The sequence below is a fragment of the Bombina bombina genome, chromosome 6, assembly GCF_027579735.1.
Source record: "Bombina bombina isolate aBomBom1 chromosome 6, aBomBom1.pri, whole genome shotgun sequence".
NCBI lineage: Eukaryota > Metazoa > Chordata > Amphibia > Anura > Bombinatoridae > Bombina > Bombina bombina.
The window spans coordinates 1,060,395,600-1,060,419,682 of record NC_069504.1 but is presented as its reverse complement, the minus strand read 5'-3'; the positions used below and the strand labels follow the sequence as shown (position 1 = coordinate 1,060,419,682).

The 24,083-nt window shown below is 41.0% G+C and overlaps 1 protein-coding gene across 1 annotated transcript in view; it reads left to right on the top strand.

Annotated features, from left to right (window-relative positions):
* The window catches only part of TUBA8 (tubulin alpha 8), a 59,986-nt gene extending 57,873 nt beyond the window's left edge, over window positions 1-2,113 (top strand). The window contains exon 5 of the mRNA XM_053716237.1: window positions 1,766-2,113. Coding sequence (XP_053572212.1) covers window positions 1,766-2,068 — 303 coding nt within the window. The 3' untranslated portion in view covers window positions 2,069-2,113. The remainder of the gene's footprint in view (window positions 1-1,765) is intronic.
* The last annotated feature ends 21,970 nt before the right edge of the window (window positions 2,114-24,083 follow it).

Sequence of the window (24,083 nt, the reverse complement as noted above, 5' to 3'; positions counted from 1 at the left end):
ATTAACGCTATAGCTGGAGCATTAAATAACGATCCACTTCTTCATTAGCGATACATATTTAAGTGCAGTTTAGATGAGGATCATTTTATTTTCATGTCAATTTTTTTTAACTATTTAGTTATTCATTCTTTCAACAGTACCCATGTTTATTCTCTCTGATCCCAGTTTTTGTACCAATACAGTATAAATCTACCATTTTTTATTTTATTTTTAAAAAACAAATGCAGATACCTCAGGGTGCAGGTGTGCTATAGATATTATGCTGTAATGATCCTGGCCTGCAAAATTCCCAATAATGTTAATGGAAGATAAATATGTTTTCCTTTTTTCATAAAACTTATTTTTGTTATGAAAGAAAGAAGATACTGTCATTTTAATAAAAATGAAAAATGTGAAGGCCCACATTTAAATAATAGCAATATCTGAAAACATTACTTATCAGTATTATTTCCTGAGTATTTGACATTATCAGTAACACGTTCAAATTACATTGATCTTAAAAATAAATAGTAATACATTAATTAAGTATTTTCGCTACATATGATTCTTTCATTTTATTGCTCAGTGGGACATTACAGTAATTTTTCTTTGTGCAATTAATAGAACATGTACTGCAGATTATTTTTTTATGTCTGAGGTGCACCTATCAACCTATACATGCCAACCAATAGAGCTCAGGCAGATGTCTTTATCAGCCATAGGGATGAGTCATGCACAAACAAGTATTTAAGCTTATTTTCAAAATCAGCGTTAACCATATTAACCGGTCCTTCTTGCAGTTTCCCCATCAGGGCTAATTCCAGGGACTGCACAGCTCTACCCACAACACTCAACTTCACCCATGACACACCCACTGCCCCTGCCTCTCCCCTTGTGGCAAGAACCCACCTAAAACTGGTGGCTGACTACCCAAAAGATCCCCTCTATTTTGATTCCCATGACCACATTGTATTTTTATATTTGCTATTCTCTTCCACCATTCATCAAACCATTCTACTGCTTAAAGGGACACTCAAGTCAAAATTAAACTTCAAGGTTCAGATACAGCATGCAATTTTAAACAACTTTCCAATTTACTTAAATTAACAAAACGTGCACAGTCTTTTTATATTTAAACTTTTTGAGTCACAAACTCCTACTGAGCATGTGCAAGAATTCACTGCATATACGTATATGCATTTGTGATTGGCTGATGGCTCTCACATGATACAGGGGGAGTGGAAATAGACATAACTTTGCAAATTATTTAACAAAAATCTACTACTCATTTGAAGTTCAGACTAAGTGCTATTGCATTGTCTTCTTATCATGCATTTGTTGATTATGCAAATCTACTGCATTGACCGGTCCTTTAAAGGGGCAGGGTACTGTAAAATTATTTTCACCTTAATGTATGTCCAATGATTTGTTATGCCACCTGCAGTTTAAAATGTATTGGAAATTGATCCTTTAGTTGTATTTTTGTATATGAAATAACACTTTTGAAATGGCTACATAATCAAACTGGTTACGCTTGTAGGGAGAGCAAACACTATAGTATGTCTCTATATATATCTTATTTTAGTTCCTCTCTCTCCCATATAGTTATATATACCTGTGTGTGTATATATGTATATATATATATATATATATATATATATATATATATATATATATATATATATATATATACATATACAGTATATATATATGCTTGTCCTCTAGCTCTATCTTTCCTTCTGCTCCTCTCATCTGTTACTCTAGCACTCATCCATCTTTCTTCCAGGTCGGCATTAACTATCAACCGCCTACTGTTGTTCCTGGATGGCCCATGGCAAAGACTCAGCATGCTGTGTGCATGCTTACTAACACCACAGCTATCTCCGAGGCCTGGGCAAGGCTGAACCACAAATTCAATCTGATGTATGCTAAACGTGCCTTTGTGCACTGGTATGTGGAAGAAGGAATGGAGGAAGCCGAGTTTGCTGAAGCTCGTGAGGACCTGGCATCTCTGGAGAAAGACTACAAAGAAGTGGGGATGGATGTTATTGAAGAGGAGAATGAAGAGAGTGATTGCTGTCTATGGTGATTCTAAAGAGCTAAAGAAAATAAACATACTTCTTAGTATAACATATATGTTTGATATTTCCTATAATCCATCCTGTTAGCTCCATTTTACTTTTTGTCTCCATATTGGCGTGTGCATTGTTTTCTTTCATGTAGTTGGCAAGAGTCCATGAGCTAGTGACGTATGGGATATACAATCCTACCAGGAGGAACAAAGTTTCCCAAACCTCAAAATGCCTATAAATACACCTCCCACCACACCCACAACTCAGTTTTACAAACTTTGCCTCCTATGGATGTGGTGAAGTAAGTTTGTGCTCTATTTTTCTTTTATGATAAGCGCTTCAAAGTATTTTGAAGCCCAATTCCTCTAAGATTACAGTGTTTGTCAGAGGATTGTGAAGAGAGTATTGCCTATTGATTTTTATGGTTTCTCTCATGGGAAATCTTTTCAAGGATTCTCTGTTATCGGTAGTAGGGATTCATCTCCTACCTCCCTTTTCAGATCAATGATAAACTCTTATACCATTACCTCTGCTGATAGTTTTCAGTACTGGTTTGGCTGTCTGCTATATGTGGATGGGTGTCTTTCGGTAAGTATGTATCATTATTTAAGACACTCTCAGCTATGGTTGGCGCTTTATGTATTTATATAAAGTTTTAAATATATGTATTTACTTATATTTGCCATGAGTCAGATCTATGCGTATTGTCCTTTGCAGTCTAACAGTTTCAGTATGGGAATCATGTTTAGGAAGTAATTTTTTCTTACCTGGGGTTTAGTCCTTTTTTATTTTTCAATTTGACTGTTTTTCCTTAATTTCATGGGCAAATCTAGGCTCAAGAGATCACAAAATGCTGTTATTTATTGCGTCATTCTTTAGTGATGCAAGTTTCATAATTTCCTGTGTCTTAGTTGACAATGGGATTTTTTGGGAGCGAAGTCGCGCTAGGTATGACGCAAGTTGCGTCATTGCCGGATGTTGGTTGGAGCCCCAAAAAAATTTCACTTTATTTTGCGCATGCATCATTCTTAGCACCTAAAAATTTGTTATATTACTCCACTTCCCTTATGCTCCTTGCTCTCTTTATATCTCAGAGGGCTATGCTGTTTGTTTTTTTGCCTATTTTTAGCATATGCATTTTTCCCATTCCTGAAACTGCTATATGAGGAAATTGGATGTTTTGTTGATCCTGCCTCAGAAGCTACTGTAGGAACCATGCTGCCTAAACACAGTTTCTTCTGTTAAGTGTGATCAGTCCACGGGTCATCATTACTTCTGGGATATTACTCCTCCCCAACAGGAAGTGCAAGAGGATTCACCCAGCAGAGCTGCATATAGCTCCTCCCCTCTACGTCACCCCCAGTCATTCTCTTGCACCCAACGACTAGATAGGATGTGTGAGAGGACTATGGTGATTATACTTAGTTTTATATCTTCAATCAAAAGTTTGTTATTTTAAAATAGCACCGAAGTGTGTTATTATCTCTCTGGCAGAGTTTGAAGAAGAATCTACCAGAGTTTTTGTTATGATTTTAGCCGGAGTAGTTAAGATCATATTGCTGTTTCTCGGCCATCTGAGGAGAGGTAAACTTCAGATCAGGGGACAGCGGGCAGATGAATCTGCATAGAGGTATGTAGCAGTTTTTATTTTCTGACAATGGAATTGATGAGAAAATCCTGCCATACCGATATAATGTCATGTATGTATACTTTACACTTCAGTATTCTGGGGAATGGTACTTCACTAGAATTACACTGTAAGAAATACATAAAGCTGTTTAATAACTAGAGATTATGTTTAACGTTTTTGCTGGAATGTAAAATCGTTTTCATTTACTGAGGTACTAAGTGAATAAATGTTTGGGCACTATTTTTCCACTTGGCAGTTGCTTAATCTGTTTTCTGACAGTTTCTGTTCTCCCTCACTGCTGTGTGTGAGGGGGAGGGGACGTTTTTTGGCGCTTTTACTACGCATCAAATATTTCAGTCAGCAACTCATTGTATTCCCTGCATGATCCGGTTCATCTCTACAGAGCTCAGGGGTCTTCAAAACTTATTTTGAGGGAGGTAATTTCTCTCAGCAGAGCTGTGAGAATTATAGTTTGACTGAGATAAAAAACGTTTATTCTGTAATTTGTTTCCTGCTTTCAGAATTTGTTATCTTTGCTAATGGGATTAAACCTTTGCTAAAGTTGTGTTATTTACAAGGATTGAGGCTATAACTGTTTCAATTTATTAATTTTCAACTGTCATAGATCTTCTGTGCTTCTTAAAGGCACAGTACGTTTTAATATTATTCTAATTGAATTGTATTTCCAAGTTACAAGTTTATTTGCTAGTGTGTTAAACATGTCTGATTCAGAGGATGATACCTGTGTCATTTGTTGCAATGCCAAAGTGGAGCCCAATAGAAATTTATGTACTAACTGTATTGATGCTACTTTAAATAAAAGTCAATCTGTACAAATTGAACAAATTTCACCAAACAACGAGGGGAGAGTTATGCCGACTAACTCGCCTCACGTGTCAGTACCTACATCTCCCGCTCAGAGGGAGGTGCGTGATATTGTAGCGCCGAGTACATCTGGGCGGCCATTACAAATCACATTACAGGATATGGCTACTGTTATGACTGAGGTTTTGGCTAAATTACCAGAACTAAGAGGTAAGCGTGATCACTCTGGGGTGAGAACAGAGTGCGCTGATAATATTAGGGCCATGTCAGACACTGCGTCACAGGTGGCAGAACATGAGGACGGAGAACTTCATTCTGTGGGTGACGGTTCTGATCCAAACAGACTGGATTCAGATATTTCAAATTTTAAATTTAAACTGGAAAACCTCCGTGTATTACTAGGGGAGGTGTTAGCGGCTCTGAATGATTGTAACACAGTTGCAATACCAGAGAAAATGTGTAGGTTGGATAAATATTTTGCGGTACCGACGAGTACTGAGGTTTTTCCTATACCTAAGAGACTTACTGAAATTGTTACTAAGGAGTGGGATAGACCCGGTGTGCCGTTCTCACCCCCTCCGATATTTAGAAAAATGTTTCCAATAGACGCCACCACAAGGGACTTATGGCAAACGGTCCCTAAGGTGGAGGGAGCAGTTTCTACCTTAGCTAAGCGTACCACTATCCCGGTGGAGGATAGCTGTGCTTTTTCAGATCCAATGGATAAAAAATTAGAGGGTTACCTTAAGAAAATGTTTGTTCAACAAGGTTTTATATTGCAACCCCTTGCATGCATTGCGCCGATCACGGCTGCAGCGGCATTCTGGATTGAGTCTCTGGAAGAGAACATTGGTTCAGCTACTCTGGACGACATTACGGACAGGCTTAGAGTCCTTAAACTAGCTAATTCATTCATTTCGGAGGCCGTAGTACATCTTACTAAACTTACGGCGAAGAATTCAGGATTCGCCATTCAGGCACGCAGGGCGCTGTGGCTAAAATCCTGGTCAGCTGATGTTACTTCTAAGTCTAAATTGCTTAATATACCTTTCAAAGGGCAGACCTTATTCGGGCCCGGGTTGAAAGAGATTATCGCTGACATTACAGGAGGTAAAGGCCATGCCCTGCCTCAGGACAAAGCCAAAGCCAAGACTAGACAGTCTAATTTTCTTTCCTTTCGTAATTTCAAAGCAGGAGCAGCATCAACTTCCTCTGCACCAAAACAGGAAGGAGCTGTTGCTCGCTACAGACAAGGCTGGAAACCTAACCAGTCCTGGAACAAGGGCAAGCAGACTAGGAAACCTGCTGCTGCCCCTAAAACAGCATGAATTGAGGGCCCCCGATCCGGGATCGGATCTAGTGGGGGGCAGACTTTCTCTCTTCGCCCAGGCTTGGGCAAGAGATGTTCAGGATCCCTGGGCGCTAGAGATAATATCTCAGGGATACCTTCTGGACTTCAAATACTCTCCTCCAAGAGAGAGATTTCATCTGTCAAGATTGTCAACAATCCAGACAAAGAAAGAGGCGTTTCTACGCTGCGTACAAGAGCTCTTGTTAATGGGAGTAATCCATCCAGTTCCACGATCGGAACAGGGACAGGGGTTTTACTCAAATCTGTTTGTGGTTCCCAAAAAAGAGGGAACTTTCAGACCAATCCTGGACTTAAAGATCCTAAACAAATTCCTAAGAGTTCCATCGTTCAAGATGGAGACTATTCGGACAATTTTACCTATGATCCAAGAGGGTCAGTACATGACCACTGTAGATTTAAAAGATGCTTACCTTCACATACCGATTCACAAAGATCATTATCGGTACCTAAGGTTTGCCTTCCTAGACAGGCATTACCAGTTTGTGGCTCTTCCATTCGGATTGGCTACAGCTCCAAGAATCTTCACAAAGGTTCTGGGTGCTCTTCTGGCGGTACTAAGACCGCGGGGAATCTCGGTAGCTCCATACCTAGACGACATTCTGATACAAGCTTCAAGCTTTCAAACTGCCAAGTCTCATACAGAGTTAGTGCTGGCATTTCTAAGGTCACATGGATGGAAGGTGAACGAAAAGAAAAGTTCACTCGTTCCACTCACAAGAGTTCCCTTCCTGGGGACTCTTATAGATTCTGTAGAAATGAAGATTTACCTGACAGAGGACAGGCTAACAAGACTTCAAAGTGCTTGCCGCACCCTTCATTCCATTCAACACCCGTCAGTGGTTCAATGCATGGAGATAATCGGCTTAATGGTAGCGGCAATGGACATAGTACCCTTTGCACGCTTACACCTCAGACCACTGCAACTGTGCATGCTAAGTCAGTGGAATGGGGATTACTCAGACTTATCCCCTTCTCTGAATCTGGATCAAGAGACCAGAAATTCTCTTCTATGGTGGCTTTCTCGGCCACATCTGTCCAAGGGGATGCCATTCAGCAGACCAGACTGGACAATTGTAACAACAGACGCCAGCCTTCTAGGTTGGGGTGCCGTCTGGAATTCTCTGAAGGCTCAGGGACAATGGAGTCAGGAGGAGAGTCTCCTGCCAATAAACATTCTGGAATTGAGAGCAGTTCTCAATGCCCTCCTGGCTTGGCCCCAGTTGACAACTCGGGGGTTCATCAGGTTTCAGTCGGACAACATCACGACTGTAGCTTACATCAACCATCAGGGAGGGACAAGAAGCTCCCTAGCTATGATGGAAGTATCAAAGATAATTCGCTGGGCAGAGTCTCACTCTTGCCACCTGTCAGCAATCCACATCCCGGGAGTGGAGAACTGGGAGGCGGATTTCTTAAGTCGTCAGACTTTTCATCCGGGGGAGTGGGAACTTCATCCGGAGGTCTTTGCCCAAATACTTCGACGTTGGGGCAAACCAGAGATAGATCTCATGGCGTCTCGACAGAACGCCAAGCTTCCTCGTTACGGGTCCAGATCCGGGGATCCAGGAGCAGTCCTGATAGATGCTCTGACAGCACCTTGGGACTTCAGGATGGCTTACGTGTTTCCACCCTTCCCGTTGCTTCCTCGATTGATTGCCAGAATCAAACAAGAGAGAGCATCAGTGATTCTAATAGCACCTGCGTGGCCACGCAGGACTTGGTATGCAGACCTGGTGGACATGTCATCCTGTCCACCTTGGTCTCTACCTCTGAAACAGGACCTTCTGATACAGGGTCCCTTCAAACATCAAAATCTAACTTCTCTGAAGCTGACTGCTTGGAAATTGAACGCTTGATTTTATCAAGACGTGGGTTTTCTGAGTCAGTTATTGATACCTTAATACAGGCTAGGAAACCTGTTACCAGAAAGATTTACCATAAGATATGGCGTAAATACCTATATTGGTGTGAATCCAAAGGTTACTCTTGGAGTAAGGTTAGGATTCCTAGGATATTGTCTTTTCTACAAGAAGGTTTAGAAAAGGGTTTATCTGCTAGTTCATTAAAGGGACAGATCTCAGCTCTGTCCATTCTGTTACACAAACGTCTGTCAGAAGTTCCTGACGTCCAGGCTTTTTGTCAGGCTTTGGCCAGGATTAAGCCTGTGTTTAAAACTGTTGCTCCACCATGGAGTTTAAACCTTGTTCTTAATGTTTTACAGGGCGTTCCGTTTGAACCCCTTCATTCCATTGATATAAAGTTGTTATCTTGGAAAGTTCTATTTTTAATGGCTATTTCCTCGGCTCGAAGAGTCTCTGAATTATCAGCCTTACATTGTGATTCTCCTTATTTGATCTTTCATTCGGATAAGGTAGTCCTGCGTACTAAACCTGGGTTCTTACCTAAGGTAGTTAATAACAGGAATATCAATCAAGAGATTGTTGTTCCTTCTTTATGCCCAAATCCTTCTTCAAAGAAGGAACGTCTACTGCACAACCTGGATGTAGTCCGTGCTCTAAAATTTTACTTACAGGCAACTAAGGAATTTCGACAAACGTCTTCTCTGTTTGTCATTTACTCTGGGCAGAGGAGAGGTCAAAAAGCTTCCGCTACCTCTCTTTCTTTTTGGCTTCGTAGCACAATTCGTTTAGCTTATGAGACTGCTGGACAGCAGCCTCCTGAAAGAATTACAGCTCATTCTACTAGAGCTGTGGCTTCCACTTGGGCCTTCAAGAATGAGGCCTCTGTTGAACAGATTTGCAAGGCTGCAACTTGGTCTTCGCTTCATACTTTTTCCAAATTTTACAAATTTGACACTTTTGCTTCATCGGAGGCTACTTTTGGGAGAAAGGTTCTTCAGGCAGTGGTTCCTTCTGTATAAAGAGCCTGCCTATCCCTCCCGTCATCCGTGTACTTTTGCTTTGGTATTGGTATCCCAGAAGTAATGATGACCCGTGGACTGATCACACTTAACAGAAGAAAACATAATTTATGCTTACCTGATAAATTCCTTTCTTCTGTAGTGTGATCAGTCCACGGCCCGCCCTGTTTTTAAGGCAGGTAAATATTTTTTAATTTATACCCCAGTCACCACTTCACCCTTGGCTTTTCCTTTCTCGTTGGTCCTTGGTCGAATGACTGGGGGTGACGTAGAGGGGAGGAGCTATATGCAGCTCTGCTGGGTGAATCCTCTTGCACTTCCTGTTGGGGAGGAGTAATATCCCAGAAGTAATGATGACCCGTGGACTGATCACACTACAGAAGAAAGGAATTTATCAGGTAAGCATAAATTATGTTTTTACCAAAGCTAAGTGTATCTGTTGTAAGCAAGCTGAGATATTGGGGCCTAGTTATCAAGCCGTCAACCTCAAATATGCTGGAATTCCGCAGCGTATTTGTGGCGAGGCTGATTCGCCTTAGTTATCAAAGGCTAGAGACCGGCAAAAGTAGAATTTTGTGATGTAAGCTTCGATCCGCCGGACTCAGTCCGACACAGATCGATTCTTACGTCACTCCAGATGTTCCGCACACAAGTGCGGCACAATCTGACTACTTTTGCTAGTTATCAAAAAACTAGCAGGTACGCTCGGCACTTTTACGGCCCAGCGTACCTGGTTTTCAAACCGCCACCCTGGAGGCGGCGGATCCCATAGGAATCAATGGGAGTCTGACCATAGCGAAAGTACAAGTTCGCTGCTGCCAGATATCCCATTGATTCCTATGGGAGATGTCTACACCTAACACCCTAACATGTACCCCGAGTCTAAACACCCCTAATCTGCCCCCCTACACCGCCGCAACTAAATAAAGTTATTACCCCCTAAACCGCCGCTCCCGGAGCCCACCGCAAGCTACTCTATACATATTAACCCCTAAACCGCCACTCCCTGACCCCGCCACAACTATAATAAATGTATTAACCCCTAAACCGCCGCTCCCGGAGCCCACCGCCACCTACATTATACCTAGTAACCCCTATCCTGCCCCCCTATACCGCCGCCCTCTATAATAAAGTTATTAACCCCTATCCTGCCGATCCCGCACCTCGCCGCAACTAAATAAATAGTTTAACCCCTAAACTGCCGCTCCCGGACCCTGCCGCAACCTATATTACATTTATTAACCCCTAATCTGCCCCCCTACACCGTCGCCACCTATAATACATTTATTAACCCCTATCCTGCCCCCCACTACACCGCCGCCACTGTAATACATTTATTAACCCCTAAACCTAAGTCTAACACTAACCCTAACACCCCCCTAACTTAAATATTAATTAAATAAATCTAAATAATATTTATCTTATGAACTAAATTAATCCTATTTAAAACTAAATACTTACCTTTAAAATAAACCCTAATATAGCTACAATATAAATAATAATTATATTGTAGCTATTTTAGGATTTATTTTTATTTTACAGGCATCTTTCACTATCATTAAATTAATTAAATAAATTAACTACAAATAACTACAATTAAATACAGCCAATAGAATGCAAGCTCAATCGGATTGAACTTGAATCTGATTGGCTGATTGTATCAATCAGCCAATCAAATTTTTCCTACCTTAATTCCGATTGGCTGATAGAATCCTATCAGCCAATCGGAATTGAAGGGGCGCCATCTTGGATGACGTCCCTTAAAGGAGCCTTCATTCGTCGGTAGTCCGTCGGTAAAGAAGGATGTTCCGCGTCGGCGGGATGAAGATTGAAGATTGAAGACCCTGCTTGGAAGATGACATCGCCCGGATAGAAGACTTCTTCAGCGCCTCTTGGAAGATGACATCGCCCGGATGGAAGACTTCTTCAGCGCAGACTGGAGGATCACTTCATCGGATGGAAGATTTCTTCAGCGCCCCTTGGAGGATAACTTCTGCCTCTCCAGATCTCCTCTTCGGTTCCATCGCTGCTCGGCTGAGTGAAGACGACTCAAGGTAGGATGATCTTCAGGGGATTAGTGTTAGGTTATTTTAAGGGTGGTTTGGGTTAGATTAGGGGTATGTGGGTGGTGGCTTTTAATGTTCGGGGGGTTGTATTTTTCTTTTACAGGCAAAAGAGCTGAATTCTTTGGGGCATGCCCCACAAAAGGCCCTTTTAAGGGCTGGTAAGGTAAAAGAGCTTTGAACTTTTTTAATTTAGAATAGGGTAGGGCATTTTTTTATTTTGGGGGGGTTTGTTATTTTATTAGGGGGCTTAGATTAGGTGTAATTAGCTTAAAATTGTTGTAATATTTTTAAAATGTTTGTAACTTATTTTTTTTATTTTTTGTAACTTAGCTTTTTTTATTTTTTGTACTTTAGTTAGTTTATGTAATTGTATTTAATTGTAGTTATTTGTAGTTAATTTATTTAATTAATTTAATGATAGTGTAGTGTTAGGTTTAATTGTAACTTAGGTTAGGATTTATTTTACAGGTAATTTTGTATTTCTTTTAGCTAGGTAGTTATTAAATAGTTAATAACTATTTAATAACTATTCTAACTAGCTAAAATAAATACAAAGTTACCTGTAAAATAAATATAAATCCTAAGATAGCTACAATGTAATTATTAATTACATTGTAGCTATCTTAGGGTTTATTTTACAGGTAAGTTTTTAGTTTTAAATAGGAATAATTTATTTAAGTATAGTGTAGTGTTAGGTGTAATTGTAACTTAGGTTAGTTTTTATTTTACAGGTTAATTTCTCTTTATTTTAGCTAGGTAAGCTATTAAATAGTTAATAACTATTTAATAGCTATTGTACCTAGTTAAAATAAATTGAAATTTGCCTGTAAAATAAAAATAAATCCTAAGATAGCTACAATATAATTATTATTTATATTGTAGCTATATTAGGGTTTATTTTAAAGGTAAGTATTTAGTTTTAAATAGGATTAATTTAGTTCATAATAGAAATATTATTTAGATTTATTTAATTAATATTTAAGTTAGGGGGTGTTAGGGGGTGTTAGGGTTAGTGTTAGACTTAGGTTTAGGGGTTAATCATTTTATTACAGTGGCGGCGGTGTAGTGGGGGGCAGGATAGGGGTTAATACATTTATTATAGGTGGCGACGGTGTAGGGGGGGCAGGATAGGGGTTAATAAATTTAATATAGGTTGCGGCGGGGTCAGGGAGCGGCGGTTTAGGGGTTAAACTATTTATTTAGTTGCGGCGAGGTGCGGGATCAGCAGGATAGGGGTTAATACCTTTATTATAGAAGGTGACGGTATAGGGGGGCAGGATAGGGGTTACTAGGTATAATGTAGGTGGCAGCAGTGTCCGGGAGCGGCAGTTTAGGGGTTGATACATTTATAAGAGTTGCGGCGGGGTCTAGGAGCGGCGGTTTAGGGGTTACTAACTTTATTTAGTTGCAGGGGGCTCCGGGGGCGCCGGTATAGGGGGTAGAACAGTGTAGTTTAGTGTGGGTGCTTAGTGACAGGCTAGCAAGAAAGCTGTCAAAAAGCCGAAGATCGGATGAGTGATAACTCTCACAGTCCGCTGCTCATCGCCCCGTACTTGGTGGGCAGCTTTTTGACAGCTTTTTTGATAACTTAGGCGAATTTTTGCAGGTCCGTGACGGCAATGTGAGGCGAGCTTAGGCGGGCGTATTGGGCCGGCGAAGACAGGTAAAATAGACACGTTGATAACTACCCCCCTATATCTCCGGCTATTTTATGTAACAGTTGTCATGATAAGCTTTTGCATGCAGATAGTGTTTCTATTAGTACTAATACAGCGTCTGTTGTTCCCTCAACGTCTAATGTAAATAATATCCCTGTTGATGTTAAAAATGATATTGCTGATGCAATTCAGAAGGCTATGAGGCCTATTTATCAAGCCGTCAACTTACTTGCATTCGACGGCACCAATACGCTCGCCTGACATCGCCTAACATCGCTGCTGCGGACCTGAATATGTTCTCCATATTTAGCAAAAAAGCTGTCAAAAAGCTGCGCACCAAGTACAGAGCGATGAGCAGCGGACTGTTGTTAACTGACAGTCATCGATCTCGCTGCTATTCGGCTTTTTCCCATCTTTATTTGTATACTGTCACTAAACACCGCCACTATACTAAACTGTTTAACCCCTATCCCGCTGCTCACGGACCCCACCGCAACAAAATAAACTTATTAACCCCTAATCTGCCGCCCCCACACCACCGCCACCTACATTATGTTATTAACCCCTAAAACGCCAGCCCCCCACATCGCCATAAACTAAATTATCCTTTTAAGGGCAATGCCCACCCAAATGCCCTTTTCAGGGCAATGGGGAGCTTAGTTTTTTTTAGTTAGGCTTTTATTTGGGGGGTTGGTTGTGTGGGTGGTGGGTTTTACTGTTGGGGGGTTGTTTGTATTTCTTCTGTTAAGTGTGATCAGTCCACGGGTCATCATTACTTCTGGGATATTACTCCTCCCCAACAGGAAGTGCAAGAGGATTCACCCAGCAGAGCTGCATATAGCTCCTCCCCTCTACGTCACTCCCAGTCATTCTCTTGCACCCAACGACTAGATAGGATGTGTGAGAGGACTATGGTGATTATACTTAGTTTTATATCTTCAATCAAAAGTTTGTTATTTTAAAATAGCACCGGAGTGTGTTATTACCTCTCTGGCAGAGTTTGAAGAAGAATCTACCAGAGTTTTGCTATGATTTTAGCCGGAGTAGTTAAGATCATATTGCTGTTCTCGGCCATCTGAAGAGTGAGGTAAACTTCAGATCAGGGGACAGCGGGCAGATGAATCTGCATAGAGGTATGTAGCAGTTTTTATTTTCTGACAATGGAATTGATGAGAAAATCCTGCCATACCGATATAATGTCATGTATGTATACTTTACACTTCAGTATTCTGGGGAATGGTACTTCACTAGAATTACACTGTAAGAAATACATAAAGCTGTTTAATAACTAGAGATTATGTTTAACGTTTTTGCTGGAATGTAAAATCGTTTTCATTTGCTGAGGTACTGTGTGAATAAATGTTTGGGCACTATTTTTCCACTTGGCAGTTGCTTAATCTGTTTTTCTGACAGTTTCTGTTCTCCCTCACTGCTGTGTGTGAGGGGGAGGGGCCGTTTTTTGGCGCTTTTACTATGCATCAAATATTTCAGTCAGCAACTCATTGTATTCCCTGCATGATCCGGTTCATCTCTACAGAGCTCAGGGGTCTTCAAAACTTATTTTGAGGGAGGTAATTTCTCTCAGCAGAGCTGTGAGAATTATAGTTTGACTGAGATAAAAAACGTTTATTCTGTAATTTGTTTCCTGCTTTCAGAATTTGTTATCTTTGCTAATGGGATTAAACCTTTGCTAAAGTTGTGTTGTTTACAAGGATTGAGGCTATAACTGTTTCAATTTATTAATTTTCAACTGTCATAGATCTTCTGTGCTTCTTAAAGGCACAGTACGTTTTAATATTATTCTAATTGAATTGTATTTCCAAGTTGCAAGTTTATTTGCTAGTGTGTTAAACATGTCTGATTCAGAGGATGATACCTGTGTCATTTGTTGCAATGCCAAAGTGGAGCCCAATAGAAATTTATGTACTAACTGTATTGATGCTACTTTAAATAAAAGTCAATCTGTACAAATTGAACAAATTTCACCAAACAACGAGGGGAGAGTTATGCCGACTAACTCGCCTCACGTGTCAGTACCTACATCTCCCGCTCAGAGGGAGGTGCGTGATATTGTAGCGCCGAGTACATCTGGGCGGCCATTACAAATCACATTACAGGATATGGCTACTGTTATGACTGAGGTTTTGGCTAAATTACCAGAACTAAGAGGTAAGCGTGATCACTCTGGGGTGAGAACAGAGTGCGCTGATAATATTAGGGCCATGTCAGACACTGCGTCACAGGTGGCAGAACATGAGGACGGAGAACTTCATTCTGTGGGTGACGGTTCTGATCCAAACAGACTGGATTCAGATATTTCAAATTTTAAATTTAAACTGGAAAACCTCCGTGTATTACTAGGGGAGGTGTTAGCGGCTCTGAATGATTGTAACACAGTTGCAATACCAGAGAAAATGTGTAGGTTGGATAAATATTTTGCGGTACCGACGAGTACTGAGGTTTTTCCTATACCTAAGAGACTTACTGAAATTGTTACTAAGGAGTGGGATAGACCCGGTGTGCCGTTCTCACCCCCTCCGATATTTAGAAAAATGTTTCCAATAGACGCCACCACAAGGGACTTATGGCAAACGGTCCCTAAGGTGGAGGGAGCAGTTTCTACCTTAGCTAAGCGTACCACTATCCCGGTGGAGGATAGCTGTGCTTTTTCAGATCCAATGGATAAAAAGTTAGAGGGTTACCTTAAGAAAATGTTTGTTCAACAAGGTTTTATATTGCAACCCCTTGCATGCATTGCGCCGATCACGGCTGCAGCGGCATTCTGGATTGAGTCTCTGGAAGAGAACATTGGTTCAGCTACTCTGGACGACATTACGGACAGGCTTAGAGTCCTTAAACTAGCTAATTCTTTCATTTCGGAGGCCGTAGTACATCTTACTAAACTTACGGCGAAGAATTCAGGATTCCCCATTCAGGCACGCAGGGCGCTGTGGCTAAAATCCTGGTCAGCTGATGTTACTTCTAAGTCTAAATTGCTTAATATACCTTTCAAAGGGCAGACCTTATTCGGGCCCGGGTTGAAAGAGATTATCGCTGACATTACAGGAGGTAAAGGCCATGCCCTGCCTCAGGACAAAGCCAAAGCCAAGACTAGACAGTCTAATTTTCGTTCCTTTCGTAATTTCAAAGCAGGAGCAGCATCAACTTTCTCTGCACCAAAACAGGAAGGAGCTGTTGCTCGCTACAGACAAGGCTGGAAACCTAACCAGTCCTGGAACAAGGGCAAGCAGACTAGGAAACCTGCTGCTGCCCCTAAAACAGCATGAATTGAGGGCCCCCGATCCGGGATCGGATCTAGTGGGGGGCAGACTTTCTCTCTTCGCCCAGGCTTGGGCAAGAGATGTTCAGGATCCCTGGGCGCTAGAGATAATATCTCAGGGATACCTTCTGGACTTCAAATACTCTCCTCCAAGAGAGAGATTTCATCTGTCAAGATTGTCAACAATCCAGAAAAAGAAAGAGGCGTTTCTACGCTGCGTACAAGAGCTCTTGTTAATGGGAGTAATCCATCCAGTTCCACGATCGGAACAGGGACAGGGGTTTTACTCAAATCTGTTTGTGGTTCCCAAAAAAGAGGGAACTTTCAGACCAATCCTGGACTTAAAGATCCTAAACAAATTCCTAAGAGTTCCATCGTTCAAGATGGAGACTATTCGGACAATTTTACCTATGATCCAAGAGGGTCAATACATGACCACTGTAGATTTAAAAGATGCTTACCTTCACATACCGATTCACAAAGATCATTATCGGTACCTAAGGTTTGCCTTCCTAGACAGGCATTACCAGTTTGTGGCTCTTCCATTCGGATTGGCTACAGCTCCAAGAATCTTCACAAAGGTTCTGGGTGCTCTTCTGGCGGTACTAAGACCGCGGGGAATCTCGGTAGCTCCATACCTAGACGACATTCTGATACAAGCTTCAAGCTTTCAAACTGCCAAGTCTCATACAGAGTTAGTGCTGGCATTTCTAAGGTCACATGGATGGAAGGTGAACGAAAAGAAAAGTTCACTCGTTCCACTCACAAGAGTTCCCTTCCTGGGGACTCTTATAGATTCTGTAGAAATGAAGATTTACCTGACAGAGGACAGGCTAACAAGACTTCAAAGTGCTTGCCGCACCCTTCATTCCATTCAACACCCGTCAGTGGCTCAATGCATGGAGGTAATCGGCTTAATGGTAGCGGCAATGGACATAGTACCCTTTGCACGCTTACACCTCAGACCACTGCAACTGTGCATGCTAAGTCAGTGGAATGGGGATTACTCAGACTTATCCCCTTCTCTGAATCTGGATCAAGAGACCAGAAATTCTCTTCTATGGTGGCTTTCTCGGCCACATCTGTCCAGGGGGATGCCATTCAGCAGACCAGACTGGACAATTGTAACAACAGACGCCAGCCTTCTAGGTTGGGGTGCCGTCTGGAATTCTCTGAAGGCTCAGGGACAATGGAGTCAGGAGGAGAGTCTCCTGCCAATAAACATTCTGGAATTGAGAGCAGTTCTCAATGCCCTCCTGGCTTGGCCCCAGTTGACAACTCGGGGGTTCATCAGGTTTCAGTCGGACAACATCACGACTGTAGCTTACATCAACCATCAGGGAAGGACAAGAAGCTCCCTAGCTATGATGGAAGTATCAAAGATAATTCGCTGGGCAGAGTCTCACTCTTGCCACCTGTCAGCAATCCACATCCCGGGAGTGGAGAACTGGGAGGCGGATTTCTTAAGTCGTCAGACTTTTCATCCGGGGGAGTGGGAACTTCATCCGGAGGTCTTTGCCCAAATACTTCGACGTTGGGGCAAACCAGAGATAGATCTCATGTCGTCTCGACAGAACGCCAAGCTTCCTCGTTACGGGTCCAGATCCAGGGATCCAGGAGCAGTCCTGATAGATGCTCTGACAGCACCTTGGGACTTCAGGATGGCTTACGTGTTTCCACCCTTCCCGTTGCTTCCTCGATTGATTGCCAGAATCAAACAAGAGAGAGCATCAGTGATTCTAATAGCACCTGCGTGGCCACGCAGGACTTGGTATGCAGACCTGGTGGACATGTCATCCTGTCCACCTTGGTCTCTACCTCTGAAACAGGACCTTCTGATACAGGGTCCCTTCAAACATCAAAATCTAACTTCTCTGAAGCTGACTGCTTGGAAATTGAACGCTTGATATTATCAAGACGTGGGTTTTCTGAGTCAGTTATTGATACCTTAATACAGGCTAGGAAACCTGTTACCAGAAAGATTTACCATAAGATATGGCGTAAATACCTATATTGGTGTGAATCCAAAGGTTACTCTTGGAGTAAGGTTAGGATTCCTAGGATATTGTCTTTTCTACAAGAAGGTTTAGAAAAGGGTTTATCTGCTAGTTCTTTAAAGGGACAGATCTCAGCTCTGTCCATTCTGTTACACAAACGTCTGTCAGAAGTTCCTGACGTCCAGGCTTTTTGTCAGGCTTTGGCCAGGATTAAGCCTGTGTTTAAAACTGTTGCTCCACCATGGAGTTTAAACCTTGTTCTTAATGTTTTACAGGGCGTTCCGTTTGAACCCCTTCATTCCATTGATATAAAGTTGTTATCTTGGAAAGTTCTATTTTTAATGGCTATTTCCTCGGCTCGAAGAGTCTCTGAATTATCAGCCTTACATTGTGATTCTCCTTATTTGATTTTTCATTCGGATAAGGTAGTCCTGCGTACTAAACCTGGGTTCTTACCTAAGGTAGTTACTAACAGGAATATCAATCAAGAGATTGTTGTTCCTTCTTTATGCCCAAATCCTTCTTCAAAGAAGGAACGTCTACTGCACAACCTGGATGTAGTCCGTGCTCTAAAATTTTACTTACAGGCAACTAAGGAATTTCGACAAACGTCTTCTCTGTTTGTCATTTACTCTGGGCAGAGGAGAGGTCAAAAAGCTTCCGCTACCTCTCTTTCTTTTTGGCTTCGTAGCATAATTCGTTTAGCTTATGAGACTGCTGGACAGCAGCCTCCTGAAAGAATTACAGCTCATTCTACTAGAGCTGTGGCTTCCACTTGGGCCTTCAAGAATGAGGCCTCTGTTGAACAGATTTGCAAGGCTGCAACTTGGTCTTCGCTTCATACTTTTTCCAAATTTTACAAATTTGACACTTTTGCTTCATCGGAGGCTATTTTTGGGAGAAAGGTTCTTCAGGCAGTAGTTCCTTCTGTATAAAGAGCCTGCCTATCCCTCCCGTCATCCGTGTACTTTTGCTTTGGTATTGGTATCCCAGAAGTAATGATGACCCGTGGACTGATCACACTTAACAGAAGAAAACATAATTTATGCTTACCTGATAAATTCCTTTCTTCTGTAGTGTGATCAGTCCACGGCCCGCCCTGTTTTTAAGGCAGGTAAATATTTTTTAATTTATACTCCAGTCACCACTTCACCCTTGGCTTTTCCTTTCTCGTTGGTCCTTGGTCGAATGACTGGGAGTGACGTAGAGGGGAGGAGCTATATGCAGCTCTGCTGGGTGAATCCTCTTGCACTTCCTGTTGGGGAGGAGTAATATCCCAGAAGTAATGATGACCCGTGGACTGATCACACTACAGAAGAAAGGAATTTATCAGGTAAGCATAAATTATGTTTTTTTATTTACAGGTAAAAGAGCTGATTTCTTTGGGGCACTTCCCGCAAAAGGCCCTTTTAAGGGCTATTTGTAGTTTATTGTAGGTTAGGGTTTTTTTATTTTGGGGGGGGCTTTTTTATTTTCATAGGGCCCTTAGATTAGGTGTAATTAGTATAAATTTTGATAATTTATTTTTTATTTTTGTGTAACTTAGTGTTTGTTATTTTTTGTAACTTAGTTGTTAGTTTTATGTAATTTTTTTAGTGTAGATTTAAATTATTTGAGAAGGGTTAGGTTTCTAAATATATAATATAGTTAATTTAATTTGTAGTTTGATGTAATTTTATTATAAAAGTTAGGTTAGATTAATTATTAGAAAAAAATACCAAATGTAGAAAATGGTAATAGCATGCGCCTGAGGATGGTGTGAATAAACGAAAAAACACCAAAAAATGGCGTGAAGGTAAAAGGCAAACTAAAATTGCTAGCTCTTGCTCAAATAAATTGATCTTCAAATAATGTAGTGCAGTGCTATTTCTAAAATGATTAAACAGTGTCACTCGGTGAAATAACTGAAATATAACAGTGTGGATTGTTTATATGTAAAACAACCCTCTGTCTATGACAATTTTTGGTATATGTATATACCTTAGTGCAAAGTGACCAGATAAAACAATTAAAAAACAATAAAAAACAACAATAGTGAATAACAATAGTGAATGAACAACTGTGAATAAAACCTAAAACATGTGGATAAAGAAAGAAAAAGGCTTATCGTGAATTAGTCCCAGAAGTGATGATATAAGTTGCACACTGGAGACTGGAAACAAAGGTGTTCCTAAGATCAAATACTGCAGGTCTTTTTCGTCTCAGTAGAAGTATTCAGAGGAAAGGAATATTTGAAGAGCAAACGGCAGCTGGTCTTGGCGGTATCTGATCAGGACCCAAAATCTAGAAGTAGTAAAAAAGAAGACAGCGCCTCATTGTGCAAGTAGGTCTTGAATGTAAAATTCACAGTGGAAGTGGAGACAAAAGGAAATATACTCACAAGAGTATTGGCACCCTTGTTGAAAGTGGTGCAAATAGGCGGGCTGACGTTTTAACAGCAGTCAGTACGCTGTGCCGAACGGCATCAGAGATCTTTAGTGGACGGCTGTGGGCTCTCCTCAGTAATTCGAATCCAAATCCTGTGTAGCTGTGCTGTCAGCAAAAGTCAGCGTGCAGCCGCTCCCTGCATACAATCAAAGCTGCAGACTGGAAATGAGCAGGTGATCCTAACAGAGCTGATTTCGGTAAAAAACTCTGGCCTAGATTTAGAGTTCGGCGGTAAAAGGGCTGTTAACGCTCCGCGGGTTTTTTTCTGGCCGCACCATAAATTTAACTCTGGTATCGAGAGTTAAAACAAATGCTGCGTTAGGCTCCAAAAAAGGAGCGTAGAGCATATTTACCGCAAATGCAACTCTCGATACCAGAGTTGCTTACGGACGCGGCCGGCCTCAAAAACGTGCTCGTGCACGATTCTCCCATAGGAAACAATGGGGCTGTTTGAGCTGAAAAAAAACCTAACACCTGCAAAAAAGCAGCGTTCAGCTCCTAACGCAGCCCCATTGTTTCCTATGGGGAAACACTTCCTACGTCTGCACCTAACACTCTAACATGTACCCCGAGTCTAAACACCCCTAACCTTACACTTATTAACCCCTAATCTGCCGCCCCCGCTATCGCTGACCCCTGCATTACACTTTTAACCCCTAATCTGCCGCTCCGTAAACCGCCGCCACCTACGTTATCCCTATGTACCCCTAATCTGCTGCCCTAACATCGCCGACCCCTATGTTATATTTATTAACCCCTAATCTGCCCCCCACAACGTCGCCGACACCTGCCTACACTTATTAACCCCTAATCTGCCGAGCGGACCTGAGCGCTACTATAATAAATGTATTAACCCCTAATCCGCCTCACTAACCCTATCATAAATAGTATTAACCCCTAATCTGCCCTCCCTAACATCGCCGACACCTAACTTCAATTATTAACCCCTAATCTGCCGACCGGAGCTCACCGCTATTCTAATAAATGTATTAACCCCTAAAGCTAAGTCTAACCCTAACACTAACACCCCCCTAAGTTAAATATAATTTTTATCTAACGAAATAAATTAACTCTTATTAAATAAATGATTCCTATTTAAAGCTAAATACTTACCTGTAAAATAAATCCTAATATAGCTACAACATAAATTATAATTATATTATAGCTATTTTAGGATTAATATTTATTTTACAGGCAACTTTGTAATTATTTTAACCAGGTACAATAGCTATTAAATAGTTAAGAACTATTTAATAGTTACCTAGTTAAAATAATTACAAATTTACCTGTAAAATAAATCCTAACCTAAGATATAATTAAACCTAACACTACCCTATCAATAAATTAATTAAATAAACTACCTACAATTACCTACAATTAACCTAACACTACACTATCAATAAATTAATTAAACACAATTGCTACAAATAAATACAATTAAATAAACTATCTAAAGTACAAAAAATAAAAAAGAACTAAGTTACAGAAAATAAAAAAATATTTACAAACATAAGAAAAATATTACAACAATTTTAAACTAATTACACCTACTCTAAGCCCCCTAATAAAATAACAAAGACCCCCAAAATAAAAAATTCCCTACCCTATTCTAAAATACAAAAATTACAAGCTCTTTTACCTTACCAGCCCTGAACAGGGCCCTTTGCGGGGCATGCCCCAAGAATTTCAGCTCTTTTGCCTGTAAAAAAAAACATACAATACCCCCCCCCCAACATTACAACCCACCACCCACATACCCCTAATCTAACCCAAACCCCCTTAAATAAACCTAACACTAATCCCCTGAAGATCTTCCTACCTTGTCTTCACCATCCAGGTATCACCGATCCGTCCTGGCTCCAAGATCTTCATCCAACCCAAGCGGGGGTTGGCGATCCATAATCCGGTGCTCCAAAGTCTTCCTCCTATCCGGCAAGAAGAGGACATCCGGACCGGCAAACATCTTCTCCAAGCGGCATCTTCTATGTTCTTCCATCCGATGACGACCGGCTCCATCTTGAAGACCTCCAGCGCGGATCCATCCTCTTCTTCCGACGACTAGACGACGAATGACGGTTCCTTTAAGGGACGTCATCCAAGATGGCGTCCCTCGAATTCCGATTGGCTGATAGGATTCTATCAGCCAATCGGAATTAAGGTAGGAATATTCTGATTGGCTGATGGAATCAGCCAATCAGAATCAAGTTCAATCCGATTGGCTGATCCAATCAGCCAATCAGATTGAGCTCGCATTCTATTGGCTGATCGGAACAGCCAATAGAATGCGAGCTCAATCTGATTGGCTGATTGGATCAGCCAATCGGATTGAACTTGATTCTGATTGGCTGATTCCATCAGCCAATCAGAAAATTCCTACCTTAATTCCGATTGGCTGATAGAATCCTATCAGCCAATCGGAATTCGAGGGACGCCATCTTGGATGACATCCCTTAAAGGAACCGTCATTCGTCGTCTAGTCGTCGGAAGAAGAGGATGGATACGCGCTGGAGGTCTTCAAGATGGAGCCGGTCGTCATCGGATGGAAGAACATAGAAGATGCCGCTTGGAGAAGATGTTTGCCGGTCCGGATGTCCTCTTCTTGCCGGATAGGAGGAAGACTTTGGAGCACCGGATTATGGATCGCCAACCCCCGCTTGGGTTGGATGAAGATCTTGGAGCCAGGACGGATCGGTGATACCTGGATGGTGAAGACAAGGTAGGAAGATCTTCAGGGGATTAGTGTTAGGTTTATTTAAGGGGGTTTGGGTTAGATTAGGGGTATGTGGGTGGTGGGTTGTAATGTTGGGGGGGGGTATTGTATGTTTTTTTTTACAGGCAAAAGAGCTGAAATTCTTGGGGCATGCCCCGCAAAGGGCCCTGTTCAGGGCTGGTAAGGTAAAAGAGCTTGTAATTTTTGTATTTTAGAATAGGGTAGGGAATTTTTTATTTTGGGGGTCTTTGTTATTTTATTAGGGGGCTTAGAGTAGGTGTAATTAGTTTAAAATTGTTGTAATATTTTTCTTATGTTTGTAAATATTTTTTTATTTTCTGTAACTTAGTTCTTTTTTATTTTTTGTACTTTAGATAGTTTATTTAATTGTATTTATTTGTAGCAATTGTGTTTAATTAATTTATTGATAGTGTAGTGTTAGGTTAATTGTAGGTAATTGTAGGTAGTTTATTTAATTAATTTATTGATAGGGTAGTGTTAGGTTTAATTATATCTTAGGTTAGGATTTATTTTACAGGTAAATTTGTAATTATTTTAACTAGGTAACTATTAAATAGTTCTTAACTATTTAATAGCTATTGTACCTGGTTAAAATAATTACAAAGTTGCCTGTAAAATAAATATTAATCCTAAAATAGCTATAATATAATTATAATTTATGTTGTAGCTATATTAGGATTTATTTTACAGGTAAGTATTTAGCTTTAAATAGGAATCATTTATTTAATAAGAGTTAATTTATTTCGTTAGATAAAAATTATATTTAACTTAGGGGGGTGTTAGTGTTAGGGTTAGACTTAGCTTTAGGGGTTAATACATTTATTAGAATAGCGGTGAGCTCCGGTCGGCAGATTAGGGGTTAATAATTGAAGTTAGGTGTCGGCGATGTTAGGGAGGGCAGATTAGGGGTTAATACTATTTATGATAGGGTTAGTGAGGCGGATTAGGGGTTAATAACTTTATTATAGTAGCGCTCAGGTCCGCTCGGCAGATTAGGGGTTAATAAGTGTAGGTAGGTGTCGGCGACGTTGTGGGGGGCAGATTAGGGGTTAATAAATATAACATAGGGGTTGGCGATGTTAGGGGCAGCAGATTAGGGGTACATAGGGATAACGTAGGTGGCGGCGATTTGCGGTCGGAAGATTAGGGGTTAATTATTTTAAGT